Genomic DNA, 18617 nt, shown 5'->3' with positions numbered 1-18617 from the left:
TTTTCACAGTATTGTATTGCTTTTAGAGTATCCATAAAAGTGACATAGGTAAGGACAGATAAGACCCATTGCAAGTTGTTGCCCTATATTCCGAGAACAGGGACAATTACTCAGTTATTGGACATTCCAATCTTCCTTCCTTATCTCAGCATCCCAGTGAGCTGGGATAATCACAGCAGGAATAAACCTTTAGCAGTCACAGCCCATAAACCTTTAGCAGGAGGAGCCTCTCCACCTGCTCTGCTGAGAGAGAGACCTCCGAGCACCCGATGGAACCACGTTTGTCCCATGTCCCCAGGTGTTGGTCCTATGTCCCAGGGTGGCTCCTCCTGTGCTTTCCCCCTCACAGCCCCAGGCACAGCCCCTGCCCTGCTCCCCACTCTCCTCCCAGGGTCATGCAGGGATGTGTTGAGTCCTATCTGGGGAATGTTTCTCCCCTGGGTGACTGAGCTGCAGGTGCTGCAGGGGCTGTGGGCTGGTCACTGAACCAGGGACAGGTCACTGCCACTGTCCCCAGGTCTCTGGCTCAGGACCAGCTCAGATACACATTGGGGGGATTCAAAAAGCTTCAGTGAAGAGTGAGGGGTTATGAGATAACTGGTTTTTAATTAATATTTTTAGGGCTAAATCTCCGTGGTAGCAATATAGACCCACCTACCAGGTGCTGTAAAGGTGGAGCTGGTGCAGAGCTGGGAATTCAAGGACAGGGATCTTTGCCCTTACCTTGAAAATGCCCTAAAAGCCTCACAGATAAACACAGCCAAGCAAGGCCCCTGAGCAGAGGTCCTGCTCCCTGCTGTGCCCCTGTGCTGAGATCTGACCTTGCTGGGTGTTCATGTGGGGATGGCTGAAGGAACCAAGTGGGTTTGGTGTTCTCCATCCCAGGGAACCAGGCAGGACTCCTACCCTAATGTGCTGAATGGGCTGCAGTTCTTCTGCTGTGTATTTCCTGTTGTTCTTTAATAGCTATTCCTGGAACTGGGATGACTTCAGTTGTGATACCAAGCAACAACCACAACCTGAGCTCTCAAGGGCTGGGAGCCAATACCCTTTTGGGATCTTTTCCCCCTCATAGTTCAGGCACCAGTTTTCACTTACAGGTCCCTTTGCTTCTGCAGAGTGAGGGGATATCAGCAGCTTTCTGAAAAGAAAACTCAGTGTCTGAGTAGTAAGCGGAAAAGGAAACAGTGAAAATGGGTCTGGTAATGTGGAGAAGGATAGGTTATGTCCAGTAATACCCCTAAACTCTGAGATGATTGAGCAAGTTTCTTTCACCCAAATGAGAAAAAGAAGGAAGCAATGTTACAAGAATAGTGGGGGGAGCCCCAGACCACTTAAGTGGTCTTGATTAGTTGACAAACCTTGTGAAAATAAAACACTGCTGATCCTGCCTCTGCTCTCTGCGGAGTTCAGAGGGAGCTGACAGCATCCTGCTCCTTCCCCAAATCCAGCTGGAGTGCAGGGCAGTGTGGCTGCATCCATCCGTGCTGCTCCACGCTGGCTCCACACAGACCTGCCCAGCACATCTGAGCACTCAGACCCCTCCTTGCTCTCCCATCTCAGCAGGAAGCTGAAGGCCCAGCAGGGGCATAAGGAATGCTGGACCCAAGAGAGCCCTGAGGTTAGAGAGCACAACCTGGGACATGCTGGTTTGGGGCCAAAATGGCCTTGAGGTTAACGGAGAGTTTTGAAAACAAAGACTGTGAGCTCTAAGGTCTCAGTGGGCCCTGGAGCAGCAGGTTGGCTCCTTGGAAAAGTGAGAAGGAGGTTATAGTCACCCCAGGACTCACTGTGTTTTCTGGCTGCTGCTGCAGTCCAGGCGTGGGGCCAACCCTGCCTGACTCAGGAGCTCTCTGCCATCTCTCGGGTTTCTCTGGGGCTCTGCTGCTTTGTGTGTGATAACCAGGCCTCGAGTACACAAATGTTTCTAGGGCTAAAAACATGATTTAATAAAGAGAGAGGTTTCTGGGAAAGCAGGTTTTTTTTCTTGTTTGCCTTCTTTGTTTTTGTTCTCTGTCTGAGTTTATAAACCCAGGAAATGGCACTTGGCAGATGCTGTGTGAGGGAAATGATGTGTGATGAGCCTGTGGTGCAGGTGAGGGACCTACAGGCACCTCTGAACATGCAGGAGCAGAGCTCCAAAGGGGCAAGAGGCCCAGATGCAGCGAAAAGGGAAGGAAAGCAAAAAATCCTGATGCTTTCTACAAGGGACCATCTGAGAGCCACAAATCCAGTCATGGGGATAGTACAGGGATAGAACAGAGTGATTCAGGTTCCAGCAATATCTGCGGCTTACTGAGCATGGAGTGCTTAGGAATTTAGAGTGCATTAGGGATTGTGCCTCTTCCTGGGAGGAAGGCTAATCCCTGAGCACCCTCCCAGACACAGAAACAGAGCCCTGGAGAAATCCAAGGGAGGTTAAAGGCCTGGTAATCCCCCTGGGGAAAACAGACTGGCTCCAAGACACAACATGTCCCCAGGAGGGCAGAAGGCAATGAATGAATTCTGATTAACCACTTTCTCTCCCACAGGCCTGTTTGAATTGCCAGAGGGAGCAGCCCTGGCTTGAACTCCCAGCTGCAATTTTCCCTTTATCTGCAATGCTGACAGTCACCTGCATGTTCATCTTCTGATAAATGTAGTAACAGCAGCCCCTCAGCACAAAGAGAAACAGGCTGGACAGCTCTGTCATTTGAGACATTTTTCTTCAGCCCTGGGATCCCTCAGCCTCCATTTCTCCATCTTCCCCATTTGGGGACATTCTCCATGTGCCACCACCACAGTGAGGTGGGACATGCCATATCCACCTCAGCTGTGTGAGAGATGACAGAATTGCTTTTAATCCCTTACCACCCAGTGCACAGCCTTGTGACATCACTGGTGCCTGGAGGGTCTGGTGGCCAGAAAGGTGTTTTTTATTTATCCTTTATCCTGGAACCATCCCATGTGTTCTGGTTTTAAATCAGCACCATGGGGTACAAGTCAAATTTGGTGGAGATTACAGTTACAGGGGATTTTCCTATTGCTTCTTCCCTCTCCCTTCGTGCTCTGTTGCACACAATGTGCTGATGGACACAAACTGGAATGGGAGCTGTGCAGGCGACCGGAGTTTCAGATGAAATCACATCTCTGAGTCCTGCTGGGCCCTGCTCTCTCCCTGTCCCCTCGTCCCCTGGCTGTACTTGGGGCTGTCCCAGCAGATCCAGCCCTTGGTGCCACGGCTGGTTCTGTCATGCTGTATCTGCCACGTCCTGCTGCAGCTCCACAGCCACATCAGCCGTGCCCCGGCTCTGTCTGGTGGCACTCTGCCACCACAGCCTCCCAGAGCTGGCCCCTGTCATCATCACACCTGCGTTCTGTAATCGAGCTTTCCCTCCCGTGCCAAAATACGAGCGGGATTCCCGGGAGCCTCTTAGTCCCAGCACCCGGGCACTCCGCCGGGCTTCCCCGGGTGTAAACACAGCGGAGCAGGGGATTAGCTCCAGAGCGCTGCTCGCCAGCCAAGTCTCACTGCCCAGCCCTTGACACTGTTTCACTGACTCAGCCGAGGATTGGAGCAGTTGACAGAAAAGATAGAAGGTTCTCAAATCCTGACTGGCAGGGGAGGGGATGAATAATGGCTGGATTTATTGTTTTGTTCCAAAGGCAGGCGGGCATGCAGTGAAACTAGCAGATGTCAGGTTCAATGCTCACAAAGGGAGGCGTTTTCTTTGCGCCAGGTGCAGCAAAACTGTGTGGGATTCATTATTTCAGGATTTGCGGGCTTTACACAGGCTCAAAAGCCAACCAGACAAGACCACGAAAGAGAAATCCATTGAGATCTCCGAGTACAAAGGCACATTGTTGGCTCTGGACGTGCCTGAGCCATGAGTCACCAGAGGCGGGGAAATGTCTCTACCCGCTTGCCCCGGTCTTTATCCTCAGCCCCGGGCACCCGCTGTGGCCCGGCGAGGGCTGGAGGCGAATGGTGCGTGATGGACCCGTGCTTGAAGAAGTACAGCAGGTCATGCATGAACCTCACATCATCCCGGAGTTATTTAAGGTGAAAAGCAAGGAGCTGCCTCCTTCCCCAGAGCGCTGATTTGCGGCAGCGCAGCTCCCCGGGGCACACAGCACAGCTGGGCACGGCGGCACACGGGCAGCTTTGGCAATAAAAGCTATTTCCAGCAGTATAATTTCCAAGTCTCGTTTGAAGAGGGTGCAATTGCTCTGTTGTGGCTCGGGAGGGCAAAGGTAGCAGCTTTATCAGCAGGATACGGAGCAGCTTCGCGTAAACACACCTGTGCTCTCGGCTCCCGGCGGCAGCCCGGGTGCGGCTCCGGGACCTCCCCGCGTCCTGCCCAAAGGTTATTTTGTGTCACGGCGTGCCGTGTCCCCCGCGTCTCCCAGGCGAGGATTTGGGAGCTGTGGGAAGTGCAGCGCTGCCGAGCGATCGTTTCCTGATTGCACACACTTCCCAAAGACACCTGCGGGCGGCTGATAACAGGCGCTGACTGGAAATAACGCCGCGGCGGCACTTTGGTGTCAATGAATCACAGAATCACTGAATCACAGAACCACAGAATAGCTGGGGTTGGAAGGGACCTCTGGAGATCATCCAGTGCAGCTTCCTGCCAAGACAGTGTCACCCAGAGCAGGTGACACAGGGACATGTCCAGGTGGGTTTGGAATGTCTCCAGAGAGGGAGACTCCACAACCTCCCTGGGTAGCAAAGAAGAGTGAAGTGGGAAAAATGTTTTCCCGCTCTGCTGCCATGTGCCATGGAAAGCTCTGCTTGTGTCCATCAGAGTTCTCCCTCGAGCACTCCTCTGACAGCCCGGGTAGCACAGACACTGCTCCAGATCCCGGAGCTGCTTCCCTGCCCGCCGCGGCTGCTCCTGCCCAGGCACCTGCTCCGCCTGGGGCTGAGGCGACATCCCACCGGTGACCCCGAAAGGCCTTTTTCGCTTCTGTCCTCGGCTGGCACCAGGCGGACCACGCCAGGATGAGGGAATGGGCAATACGGGTGTTTTGTGTGTTTTGGGATTCTGGGTGGGCCACCATGGCTGGTGTCACACCGAGACCCCTGGGGCCCGTCCCCCACCGTGTCCCGGGCCGGGGGTCTCCTGAGGGTGAGGGGAGGGCGCTGAGGGCGGCGGGGCCCGCTCCGCGGCCCGGGGACGCTGCACCACCTCGGCTCACATCGCTGTGCCCGGCGCCCCGAGCCCTTCCCCCGGACAGCGGGGGCGGAGCGCTGACCCCGGCCCGGAGCCGGCAGGGAGCGGGGCGGCCCCGGCACACCCCCGGCCCCGCCCCGGCCCACGGGGGACGGCCCTGCCCGGCCCGGCCCGGCCCGGGGGCGGTGCCGCGGGGCCGCTCCGGCGCGGCCGGGCCCGGCCCGCAGAGCCCCAGCGCCGCCGCCATGAGCAGCGCGGAGCCGCCGCTCGGCGCCGGGCCGCGGGCAGCGCCCGCCTGGCAGCGGGAGATCCTGGAGCGCAAGCGGGCCAAGCTGGCCGGGGCGGGCGGCGAGCCCGAGCCCCCGGCCGGGGAGCGGCTGGTGGTGGCGGAGAGCCTGGGCCCGCTCCGCGAGAACCCCTTCATGCGGCTGGAGAGCGAGCGGCGCCGGCTGCGGCAGGGGCGGCCCGGGCCCGGCGGCGCGGCGCGGCCGCTGCAGCAGCTGCTGGAGCTGTACAGCGCCGTGCCCGGCATCCGCACCATCCGCGCCGACAACATCCTCATCATCGAGTCCCGCGCCGACCCCGCCGCCTGCTTCGCCGCGGGGGACGCGCCGCCCGCTCGCCGCCGGGACCCGGCCGGCCCCGACCCGCTGCGGGAGCTGCTGGCCCGGCGCGGCGCCGCGCTCGCCGAGATCCGCGCCGACCAGGTCGTCATCTACGAGACCGGGGAGCCGCCGGAGACGCCCGAGGCGGCCGAGCCGGGCACGGTCAGCCGCCTGCTGGAGAAGTTCGGGCAGCGGCCGCGGGGCCGCCGTCGCCGCGTTGGGGACGCGCTGACCGGGACCGGCGGGGCCGCGGCTCCGCCGCAGGTGGGACCGGGCGCTCCCCGGGCCGCGCCGCCCGCTCCGCCCGCGGGACCCGGCTCCCCCCGCGGCCCCGCGCCCCTCCAGAAGGGACCCGGCTTCCCCCGGACCCCGGCGCCAAAGGCGGGACCGGCATCTCCGCCGGCGCTCCCGGCCGCGCCCCCGCCGCTGCCGGCTCCCCCCCGGGCTGCCACCCCGCCGGCCGTGCCGGTGGCTCCCCAACCTGCAGTCCTGCAGCCAGCTTCCCCACGGGCCGTCACCCCTCCGCCCACGGCCCCCCCGCGGGTTGTCACTCCCCCGCCCACAGTTTCCCCCCGGGCTGTCACCCCACAGCCTGCACCTGCTCCCCGGGCTGTCACCCCCCAGCCCGCACCACCACCCCGGGCTGTCACCCCACAGCCCCTGCCCCCCCAGCCCACTCCGGCTCCCCCCCGGGCTTTCACCCCCGAGCCCGCAGCCCCCCAGCCCACCCCGGCTCCCCCCCGGGCTGCAGCCCCTCAGGTGGTCCCAGCTGTCCCCAAGGCTGTGTCTCCTCAGGCCAACTGCTTTCTCCACAAGATCAGCTCCAACTCCTTCACGGTCACCCCGCGGGGGCAGCCCCCCAGCACCCGTGTCCCCGAGCCCGGTGCTGTCCCCGCCGGCCGCCCCGCGACGCCCAAGGGGCCGCCAGTGCCATCCGCCAGCCCTGCCCATGCCAGAGCCAACGCCAGGAGGCCAAAGCCGGAGGAGGCCGAAGCGGCCGTGTCCCCCCTGCCCAGTGCCAGTCCGGCCCCCAGTGCCACCGGCGCCACTCGGCCGCTCTCCGCCTCAGCCCCCCGGGCCGGGGGCTCCTTTGAAATCCACCCGGCCCCCAAGCCCGACTTGGCGGCCATCCCAGCCCACGACCTGCAGGCACAGGCTCTGGCCAAGCTGCGCCTCAATTCGCGCAATTCCTTCGTCTTCGTGCCCCGCCGGGAGGGCAGCCCGGCTCAGCCGCCGGCCCAGATTGCCAGGCCAGGGCCACCGCCCTCGGAGGAGAAGGCACCCAAGGAGCCCCCGAGGGCTTCCGCCCCGGAGCAGGAAGAGCCCATCACTTCCCCGCCGGCGCCTGTGGATCCGTTGGTACCTGTGACTTACATCGATGACATTGTGGAGCCGGACAGCGGGGAGATTTCTCCCAGGGCTGGCCCGGCTGCGAGGACAGGCAGCTTGGTGGATCAGGCCGGAGGAGCTGGCCCTGACCTGGAGATGGAGTTTTCCTCCGTGCCCCTTTACAGACCACACTCTGCCCCCCAGCAGAGGGGTGGCAGCACCTTCACTGTCGTGCCCAAAAGGAAGCCTGTGGCTGGAGGGCTGCAGGCTCTCGCCGATGCCAGCGGAAGGCCACAGCGGGAGGAAGAGGAGGAGGAGGAGGAGACCAAAGGAAGAGGCAAAGCCCTGGAGAATGCTGATGGGCCCCAGGTGGGGATATCCCACAAAAAGCGCTACCCCACGGTGAACGAGATCGAAGTGATCGGAGGGTACCTGTCCCTGGAGAGGTCCTGCATGAGCAAGACGGGCTCACGCCGCAAGAAGGTAACTGGGGGCCTCTGTGCTCAACAGCCAGGCTGGAAGTGGCCTGGTGTTGGTTTGGGCTTGGCTTTCAATGAGGCACCGGCTGGGAACAAGGGCAGTGTGTTTGGTCCTTGTGGGAGCCAGAGGCTGCCCCCAGAGCTGGCTGAAGCAGAGGGTAAAAGGGACTTGGAAGTGAAGCCTTGGGGCTGGTGGAAAACAGGAGAGGGAAAGTGGAACTCCACCACACTGATCCAAAGGACATTTCAGAATGGCGAGGATGGAGGCAGGGATTAGTATTTCTCATGGTATCCAATATTAGGAGAGTTTGCAACTCTCTGCATGCCCCATGACTTGTTTTCTCTTACTGTCTCCTGGAACTTGAAAGGGAGCCTGAGGACCGCAGCTGGGAGATGGGACTTGGCGTATTAAGCGGAATTTGCCCTCAGGGAGGGGGCACGGGGTGCTGTCCCACAGAGCAGCTGAGGGTGGGATATGGCCTGTGTCAACTGCAGGGCCTCTCCCACCCCATTCTCTCTTGGAGACGTGATAAGGGAAAGTAAAGTATTTCAGGAATTTAGGAAATCGGGGGAGCTGCGTGGTTTGAACAGCTGTGGGCTTGCCCTCCTGCTCTGCTCGCAGTATCTGAGGGGTTGGACATGCTGAGCTGCTCCTGGTCACTTGGGCAGCGTGGCATTGGCGTCTTTCCTGCATTAGTGATCTATTGATAGAGGCTCAAGAATTAGGTCTCGATTAGGCAGAAAGAGATCAGCAAGAACTTAACTCCCCTTGATAGGATTATGCCACCTGCTTGTTCTGGATGTGCAGCTACAGCTCTGAAGATCCAAGAGATGCTGATTGCTCCAAATGCCTTTGGAGTGAGCGAATGCCAGATTTTCTCACTGCTTGGGGTGTAGTGTAGATCCTTGTGAGCCCTAAATTGAGAATTAATCTTTGTAGGGCTTGGTGAAATGCATTGGGATGTGGTAAGAGGAGTGGGTGTGAGTTGTTGGGCTCTGGAAGCAGCACACTGAGGTGACAGATCCTGACTTTTAGGGCTGTGATGTGACGTGTTTATCCACAGTGGGAATTGTTATTGGACGTTTCCGTTACCTAAATCCAAGTAGATAACTGATGGACTGAATCCACACGGGTGCCTGAGGCACTGAGCATTATAATTTGAGGAAATCCTTTGAGCAGGGTGCATCTCATTTGAAGGGAGGCTGGGAGTGCTGCTCCCCTGCTTAACGCTGTCACATTCCTTCCTAAGCACACGCAGCCTGTGGTAATTTGATGGTGACTAATGCAGGGAGCAGGTCTGGAGCACGAGCACCTGGAGATCCACAACAAGCAAATGAGCAGTGTTGATTCTTACTCAGTGCTCCTGAAGTTTTCCCTTGTTCTGCTGCAGGGAAATGCTAGGTCAGACTGGAGTTACTCTGCTGCTTAAACACCTGCTGACTTGCACTCATTGCAACTGTTCTGGCTCTGCTCAAATTCAGTTTGGGGTGTTAATTGGATTCACACCAAATCGGGTGTGTGGTATAAGTGGTGAAAATATGAATATGGCATGTTACAGTTCTGGGTGCTTTTAGGATGGAGCAGAGGATACGGGAGGAGCCTTTGTGGGATGGCCACCCGTGGGTGTGCCTTGCTCCTGGTGCAGCTGAGGAGCTGATTGTTCTGAGCAGGGGATGCTGTTGGGGCACAAAGAACAAAGCCTCAAGTAAAACCAGTTAAATGGTGCACAGTGGAAGGTGTCCTTAACAGTACAAAAACGATGGAGGGAGATGAAGACAAGGCAGTGCAGTGACTGAGTTGTTTTTTGGTTGATCAAACCCAGAGAAGTCGTGGCATGTCCAGCCTTGGAGCTGTCTGAAACCTGTGGAAAGCTTTGAGCAACTGGCAGGTCCGACTTGCTTAAGGCAGGAGTTTGGGCTAGAGACATCCAGAGGACATTTCCCAGCCTAAAATACCATGTGATATTGGTTAAATACTGTTCAGTCTGCTATTGTTGGATTTATGTGACATTGGGCAGGTCATGGAGCTTCTCTGCCCCTGTTCTTATCAGCTTAACAGCATTAACAGCCCTGCTGTGCAGATGAGGTGCTAAATACTGCAAGGTGCACACACAGCTGTTTGCTAAGAACTGTATGTGGAGTCGTCCTGCGTGAGAACTTGTGTAAACATTTGGTTTCTGAGAGGAGAGAGATTCGAAGGCAAAGGAAAAACTGCCTGTTATATTTGCAGAACTCAGGAAACAGAAACAAATAGGGACCCTTTAGGAAATAAGATCCAGCTGAAAGAAAGTGGTAAAGACACGAGTTTCTGGGTGAAATTAAATGTGGTGTGGGAGAAACACTCATTTTTCTTTCAGTTCCCTTCCTGCTCAGTCAAGCACAGAGTTTGACTTTGTAGCCTGGGTCTAGAAGATGCTGATGGTGTACAAATGGAAAGATTTCTGTTTACTCTTGACCTAGAGGATGTTTGTGGCTTTTACTCTGGGTAATAAGGCTGAGTGTTGATGCCTGAAAAGGAAGGAGCTCGTATTGGGATGCATTCCTTGGTTTCTTCCCAAGAGATCACTCTGTGTCTCCAAGGCAACCAGCCAAAAACAAGAGTCCTGTTTTGTAGCTGTGTCGGGGTTTTCAGAAACTTAATTTTGGCCTGAATTGGGCAGAAACAGACTGTTCCTGTGAGCTGGGAGCTGCAGTTGTTTGTTAAAACCAATGCCCCTTTCTCTTTTGGGGTGTCAAAACCTGGTGCTGGTTTTAGTGAGCAGCTTCCTGTGTCTTTTGGGGTGAACAAGCCCTTCTTGTGCTAAGCATCTTCCTTTCCAAGCCTTGCTTTTGGAAGGTCTTTAATTATGCTCCATACTCAAGAACATAGTGTTTAGTGAAACTTCAAGGACTTGGAAAACTTTAACTGTTTGCTGATGCCCAGCAGGAATCTGGGAGAGATAAACAGCAAGTCTTGCACAGTCTGGAAACGCTGTGGATCAGAGGGTGTCTGTGCAGTCAGGGGTAATAATTGATCTGGAAGGAGGGAGTCAAGCCTGGCAATTGGACCCCCTGTTCTCTGAAATGGAAATGGTGTTTTTCTTCAAATGTGGAAATCCAGCCTCCCTTTTCCATCCCCATGTCTGACCACTGATTGCCTGACTATGGTAGAGATCCCAGCAAAATGGAGCTGATGTGCTCCACATCCTCTGATCCACATCCTCTGGGGATTTTTGGAGTGGGAGGGTGGCTGGGACAGGCTGGGAGTGGGTTCCAGCTGGATTCCAGTGCTGCTCTGGTCTGTACAGAGAGAGCTCCAGCCCCTGCTGACGGCAGCTGTGGGACTTGTGACTTTGCTGTGGCCTGAGGAATGCTGCTGGTTCAAGGTCTTTCAGGATAAACATCTTTATTGCTCCTTCCAGACTTTCAAATATGTGAATCAGCTGTTAGTTTTGGGATTGGAGCTGGATCTTGATGAGGGAGAGAGAGAAAGATGATGTGTTGGAAATAAAAGATGTGTTCCCAGCTCTCTTGTGGAGCTGCTGTGGTGGCACAGGGGCTGTGAAGGTCAGCATGGGGCTGTGTGTGATGGGACACATCAGGATCTGCAGGGGGAGGGCAGAGCCCAGCCCTGCTCACCCTGGGGTCTGGGTGAGCTGGAGCTCCTGTGCTCCTGCAGGGGTTCAGGTGCCCCTCAGGGCTGCTCATCTGCTGTTTTGAAACCTCTCCAGGCAGCACAGCAGTAGTTCAGATAAAGCAGTGGGGGTGGGACTCAGTTTGAGAACTGGGTTTGCAGCTCCGAAGGGATGTGCCAGGAGCTGCTGGGCAGCTGCTGGAGGAGCTGGCTGAGCTCTCAGAGAGGACAGGATACATGTGCAGGGGTGGAAGGAGACCTACTGACCTTTATTCTAAACTGGGAGTGGGGCAGAGGATGCAGCACACTGCTGGTGACCTCTGCTCAGAGCTCCTCTTTGTACTCTGTTATTGCAGAGAAGCAAAGGTATTTCAGCCCAATAGCAGTGCCAGGAGGAAGGGAAGGCTTTGCTGCAGGATGTGGATCTTTGGGATCTCAGAGGATAAAGTCTCGCTCGGCTGAGCTGACAAGAATCAATGGTGGTTTGGTCACCTGCCAGAATAACGTACAATAAAGTTGTTGGTGAGATAGAAATCTGGGTTTCTGCAAAACATGTGGTTGGCATGTTGGAGCGAGAGCTGGGGAAGGATGGAGCACTGTGCAGCCAGCCAGGCTCCCCAGGAGCAGTCCTGGCTTTAAGCTTCAGGCTCTCCTCATGCTGGAGGCTGGACTCTGCCTGTGTGTGCAGAATTTGTCCTGACCGTGTGTCCTTTGTGTCACTCCTGCAGTGCATCCCAAGTCACAGCATGTTTGTCCTCCCCAGGATTCGCTACCTTCTGGGGATCCTGCAGAGAATGTGAATTCTGGCCAGGCCACCAAAGTGCTGTGAATAACAGGACCTGAGAGCCAACAGACATCAGGTTGTTGATGGCTTTAATGTTCTGTGCTTGTCACAGCTGGCAGTTTGCCGTGTGCTGGCAGGCGAGCTGCAGCCCAGTGTGAGCAGGGATTACAGGAACAAGGCTGGGGGGATCCAAACAGTTGGAGTCTAAGGCTAAATTGTCTTCAGAGATGTTCAGCTGAACTTCAAAAAGTTCCAGCTTACATGGACTTTAGTGTGGTCCATGTCCAAATCTTTTGAGCCGCATAATGTGTGAATGTGGCTTCCAGATTCCCACTTAAAAGTCTGTTAAAAAAATTACTCCACATATCCCTCAGTTTTCATCATGGGCAGAAGCTTTATTGGTCTAACCTGCTGAACTTCTTGCTCTGTAGTTTTCCATCTGTTTGGTTCTGCTGGAGACGGTCTCCTGTGAGAACCAGGTGTAGGCTTGGGATGTTGGCAGGGATCAACATTTCCAGCTGTTGCCCAGACCTGTTTGGAGCGAGTCTGCACAGTGTGGAGTCTAAATATTAGTGGCTGCCTGAAGTATTTTTTTTTTTTTGCAATGTATACCACAAGTAAATTAACCATAACACAAATAAATTAACCTCGTGGTTGAAGCAAAAATCTCTGCAAAAATTCCTTTGATTATGTCATCTCTGTGTTTTGGAGGGGTCAGGGCAAAGATTTGTGTTCTTTAGCTCTTGGAGAACTGCGTGTTCCTGTTCTATTTTCCGTCTCTGGCTGTGCTCTGCTGGGGCAGATTCATCTGCCACCTTTTAGGAGGGGCTGTGGCACTATCTGACATGGATGTATTGCATTTTTAGGAGATGAGGTCAGCAGTGATAAATCATGCTCAGGAAATCAGTGTCTTAGATGATGAAGTGCAGCCCCTCCCCTGCGGAGATGATCTCCATTAGCTGTCAGATGGCAGCAGGCTCTTTCACCCAGACGGGGCCATTTCCCTGCCCTTTGCTAATTCCACTGATGTTTTTTCAGCGATGCTGATGGCTGAAGACTAGAAATGAGAATTTGCTGCAGTTACAGCTTTTAAACCACTTCACAAGCTGCCCCCGAGGCTGTCAATGGGGCAGTGGGTAGTTTTTTGTTTCTCCACTGCCTGCCAGCACCTTGAAGTGTTGGGACTTTGTTGTATGAAACCCTGGCAGAGCAGATGAGTCAGATTTACCTCATGTCCGTAGTGAGAAACTTTCTGTGATTGAGGCTCTCCATAGCCTCACTGCTGCCATGCTTCTCCTCGTGCTGCAGTGACAGTCTGAGCTGCTTCCAAATTCCCTGGTTCTCTTCCCCCATGTCCTGCCTGCTGCTGTCAGCACTGCAGGGAATGGGACAGAAGGGCTAAAATAGAAAGTCTTACGCAAATAAGAGCCAAGCCTGGCTTTGAAGCTGGTTAGGACGTGCCCAGGGCTCAGCTTGCCCCAGAGCTCCAGAGGAGATTTGAAGTACTTTGTGCTCTGAACTCTAATCACGAGGATTACAGTTAATGTTTTCTTAATCAGTTTTCTTAATCTGTGGACTAGATTGGATATGGTTTATAATTTCCCTCCATCTCAAGGATTCAGTTTGTCTCAGGTTTTGGTTTTCCTTCCCACTCTGGTTTTTCCAGTACGTGGCCATGGTGTTCTGAGCAGAGCAGAGGAAGGACACACTGGGGTGACTGGGGCAGGAGTCCTGCTGGTCTGTGTTACGTGTGAGGAACAGCAGGGAAGATGAAAATGTTTAGTTTCTGGGTGCAGTGGCAGTAAAGGAAATGTGGGTAAGAGCTGCTTCAGCAGTATCTCCTTCACCTCAGGGGTTGTGCTCACCCCCCTCCTGAGTGAAACATGAATTAAAAACCTATTTACAACCCAGACTCTTCCTAGTGACTGCAGCAGGATGTGGGGCTGGGAGGATATCACTGTTTGCCAGTTTGTGTAGGAAGAGTCACATGAAGTGTCTGTATCACACAGAGGGACTTGACAAACATCCTGGGAAAATGTAGACTGGAGGAACTCGGTGCTGATATTTTCCGAGAAGTGCCCTTCGGATGATCTTGGGAACTTGGCAGGATGGAGCTGCTGCTTTGTGGGCATTGGAAGGAATGTAGGAAATATCTCAGACACAACACTTGTGTGCGTAGGGAAATTGTGTCGCTTGCAGCTGGTGAAAATGCAGCTCTGAGGGCAAAGCCCTAAGGCTGCTGGTCAACCTGCTGCACTTGCTTCTCATCAAGGAAATTCCTTTTGCATGTTAGAAGAGAGTAAAAGGGCAGGAGAGACTTGAACTCTGTCATGCAGGTAATACTGTTCACATCACTGGAGCCTTTTGCTCCTGAAGTCTGGAATGATCTCCTTGACAGGGTAGGAACTAATTCTGTTCCCAGCTTCCCTCTGTTTCCCCTGAAAAGATTCTCCATGGGTCCCACTGCAGCACCAAACCCAGGTAGTCGTTTGAGCTGCTCTGGGCAGTTTGGGTTGCACAGCAATGTTTGTGGGTGGCTGCTCCCAGCACTGCCCTGCATAGCTACAAATGGGCTGCTCAGAGCTGCTTGGAAAATCCTCTGCTGTTGGGGAGCTCTGTGTGGTTTTTATGAAGACACCAAGTCTTGGCACTAATTGTACCTTGTTTATCCTGCTCCCTTTGTGTATTCAGATGAGGTTTGTTTCGTACAAGTAGGGAGATTTGTCCATTTCTTAGGGGCCAAGTAAGTATTAGTTGAATTGCTTGTTAAGCTGTGGAAGGCTCTGGCTCCTCTGCCTGCAGATGTGAGGAGGAATAAAGGGTTCTCAGGGTGAATGGCTGCTCTGTGCCCTGGCACACTGTGGCTCCAGCTGTGCTTGTGTGGCCACTGGAATCTCCCCTTTGTCCAGCACAGTGAAAGGAAGAGTTAACCAAGCCACCTGCCCCACATGCTCTCGAGGCTGTCCCTACCCTGTCACCTCGCATCAGGAATTTGAAACTTCCCCGTGTCTTGCCCAAGGAGTTTAATATTTCGAATCTCCATGCATTGCTCCTATCTGCCATGTGCTTCAGCATATTGATTACACAGAGCTGGCTCTGTGGGTTGCCTTGTAAATGGAGACTTTCTTGTTTTGCCTTGTGGCTTGGGAGCTGGGATGTGATCCTGGAGGAAATGTCTCCTTTGCCAGCCACACAGGGCTTCCCTGACGTGCTCCTGCTGTAAATCTTTAGTGATCTTAGCTCTGCTCTAACTCACTGAGGTGCAGTTAATGGTTGAGCAAAAGTCAGTGTTACTCACAGGAAACACTTCTTGGAAAAGCACGATCAAGGGAGTCTGTGGTGACACAGCCAACACCAGTTCCCCAAAACTCTTCTTTTTGTACAGAATGGCAGAAAAGTACATTTCTGAAGTGCCATCTGCAGTTTTCTTGGCATACTTAGAATGCTTCAGCCATAGCAGTACAGGGTTAATCCGATATAGGAACCAAGCCTCAAGTCCCCTGTGTTCCTAGGGATACTTGTCAGGGAAAAACCCTTTCTTTCTGTGTCAAGGAAAGGCTTTAGAGGCACAAAAGCTCCTTATCTTCTGAATGATAGCAAATGCCTTGGTGATGTGCTGGTGCTACTGCAGTCCCCAGGGTGCTATTCCAGGCTGCCCACATAGTCTGTGGCTGGAGTTATTCAACAATTTGGGCTGACACATGACCATGTTTTCAGGACAAGCACAGACACTGAGACAAGCTCATTGCTAACTCAAAGTGAAAGGCTCATTTTCCCAAAAGTCCTTTATCTAAAAGTTTGTTTTAATGGGAACTGTCTCGATGAATGACTGCAGGCTGCTGTGAAAAAACTGAAGGTCCCTGCGGAGGTTTGGAGTTTATGAACTGCGTTTCTGTCTCCTTTTACTAAATCTGCTGCTCTGTGGGACTGATCAGATGGGAAGAGCAGGGTAAACCCTTTGGGGATCTTTGTCCACCATAAAATCTCTGCTTTTAGCCTCTCTTTCCAGTCTCACAAGTAGTTTTTTGTCCATGCAGGGACCTTCCCTCTCACTCTATGACAGCTGGGAGGTGTTAGACCTTCCTCTTTACAGAGATCCTGAGCCTCCATCCACCAACCCAATGGGTTTGGAGCTTGAGCAGCTTTTCTGCCCAGCTCGGGGGGGCTGTTTGCAGCCCTCCCTGGGATGCTCTGTGTGCAGAAGCTTCCTGACACTCCCAGCTGGCTGCAGTTTCAGGTATCAGGTGTGATGTCTTGTGCTTTCATCTCGTTGACCCAATCTTTAGACAAGCAGTGCAGCAGCAAATGTCCCTCGATGTGAGGTGGCAGAGGAGCACAAGGTTCTTCGGAACACTCATTTTGTCTGTGCATGATCTCTCAGAGATGTCAATGCCTCCTTTTTGTTCATGCTGGATTGCCCACCCTTCCTGCAGATAGCAGCCACAGCCTCCTGTGCTGCTGAGAGAGGAGGCAACTTCCTCCTGAGGGGAAGAGGAGGGGCAGACACTGATCTCTTCTCTGTGGTGACCAGGGACAGGACCTGAGGGAACGGCTGGAGTTGTGTCAGGGATGGTCAGGCTGGAGATCAGGAAAGGTTCTTCCCCCAGAGGGTGCTGGGTACTGCCCAGGCTCCCCAGGGAATGGGCACAGCCTGAGGCTGCCAGAGCTCCAGGAGTGTTTGGACAATGCTGCCAGGGATGCACAGGGTGGGGTTGTTGGGGTGTCTGTGCAGGGACAGGGGTTGGTCATCCTTGTGGGTCCTTCCAACTCAGCTTATTCTGTGATCCTATGATTTGATTGACCAGGTGTGAAAAGCTGCTTTAAATCACACCCAGCAGCAGCTGGTGGCCCACACATGTCCTGAGGAGTCAGTGCACTCCCTGGGTTTGTCCCTTGGGAATTATTGAGGACAGAGGATGATTAGAAGAAAATGAATACTTGAAAAGAACAAGTTCTGATCCCTGGTGCTGCTCAGCCGTTGGATCTAGTGAGGCACTGGGTGGGTTGGGATGTGCTGGAGGTGCTGTGGGATGGCAGCAGGGCAGGGATGAAGTTCAGCTTGTGCTTCACAGCTTGCTGTCCCATCCTGCTCCTGCAAGGATGGCAGCAGTGCTCTGGCACCTCCAGCAGGAGCCCCAGTTTTGGGACATGGCAACCACTCACAGGGAAGGAAAATGGGCTCAGTTCTCAGCCCACCCCTGTTCCAGGCTGCTGTGATGGGGATCAAATGCTGACTTGGACTCTCCCTGCTTGAATGTAGTTAAAGGGTAATTTTATTCTCTTTCACTGCCTAAAACAATTGTTTTTTTCCTATTTGTTACAAGGCAAAGATTTGGATTATCAGAGGTTTCAGTTCAAAGGGTGTAAACACCCTACATTATCACTTTGGCTCATCAGCCAAGCAGCAAATATGATAATGGGTGGAGAAGAAAAAAGCCAAAGTAAGGAGATTGCTTCTGGAGCTGAGGATGCAGATTAACCCCTGGAGACTTCCAGAGAGGTCTCTGCTGTGTAGGAAGCCATTGGGGGTTTGCTCTGTCATTAAAACTGCCTTGCAGACTTTCCCACCTCCTTTTTGGAGGTGAGGTACTGCTGACTGTCATTGCTCATGTTGTAGGTTGGGTTCTATAAATTGGTTATTTTATTTTTAATGAGTCTCTCTATAAGGGGGCTCTTTGGTGGCTGGTCTGGGTGCAGCCTGACAGCCTGAAATGGGGTTGACTTTCCTTTTTTTAAGTGAGCTCTGTATCACTACTCAGATTTATGCTTTGTTGGGCAATGTTTACCCTGGCTTCCCTTTCCTGGATATTCTATTACTCATTACTGTTCAAATCCTAGCAAATAAATAAATGATTTTTGCTATGGCAACAAGACCCTATCGCCTGAACAGCACAATATTTCCTGAAAAGCCTGCTTTACTGTTCCCACTGTGTCTCTGATTGCTGGACAGAGTAATAATATATATAGATGTGTATTACAAGGATTTGGGTTGGACTCTGGGTTTGTGATACAGCTGTGTGTCAGCTGAGCAAAGAGTGACAAATCCCTGCAAACATCCACAGCTGAAGGGTGCTAAATTCTTCCTTGCCACAACTGGCAGCTTCTGCTTGGGCAGAAACAGGGGAAGCAGTGCTGAGACAGGCTGAGCAGAGCCCCTGGCTGGGCTCCAGTGAGCTTGGCTCTGCTGGAACATGCTTTTCTTCTAAAAAAATGGCCCCTGCTGCCTTTTGTGTTCCCATAAAAGTCTCTGTGGTCTGGCAAGGCACTGCTGGCTGTGCAAACTTGTTGTCTGTGCCATTACTGGGCTCTTGGTTTTCCTTTTTAGCTGCTTCCTGGGACTGAGGCTGCCTGTGTTCCTCACACACAGGCTCAGTTCTGCTCTGTAGCCACTCAGTGTTACTTTGCCCCATGTGTCCCCTGGTTTTGCCTGAATGCTTCACCCTCCCTGTTCTGTTGGGTCAAGCAGAGCTGCTTTGTGCTTCCTTGAAACCATGTCATGCTCAGAGAGGGGAGTTTGGGTGCTACCACAGCAGATTTTGGGCTTTGGGGCTCTCTCCCCGCAGGCAGGGCTGACTGAGTTCCCAGGGTCCATCCTGTGCCAGTGCCTGGTTGTGCCTCGTGTTTGCTCTGCCTGGGTGTGCCCAGGGCGTT

The 18617-nt window shown here is 53.9% G+C and overlaps 1 protein-coding gene across 2 annotated transcripts in view; it reads left to right on the top strand.

The window, feature by feature from the left end:
• Positions 1–5369: 5369 nt before the first annotated feature.
• TPRN (taperin) overlaps positions 5370–18617 on the top strand; it is an 18595-nt gene continuing 5347 nt past the window's right edge. Inside the window, exon 1 of one of the 2 annotated variants that reach the window (XM_085076423.1) lies at positions 5370–7573. In XM_085076423.1, the coding sequence (XP_084932549.1) occupies positions 5402–7573 (2172 nt within the window). In that variant the 5' untranslated portion in view covers positions 5370–5401. The remainder of the gene's footprint in view (positions 7574–18617) is intronic. The other variant, XM_085076424.1, reaches the window with a different exon arrangement.

Source organism: Lichenostomus cassidix, chromosome 17 (assembly GCF_008360975.1).
Source record: "Lichenostomus cassidix isolate B80296 chromosome 17, HeHo_3.0, whole genome shotgun sequence".
Classification (NCBI taxonomy): Eukaryota; Metazoa; Chordata; class Aves; order Passeriformes; family Meliphagidae; genus Lichenostomus; species Lichenostomus cassidix.
This window is presented reverse-complemented; position numbering and strand designations above follow the sequence as displayed.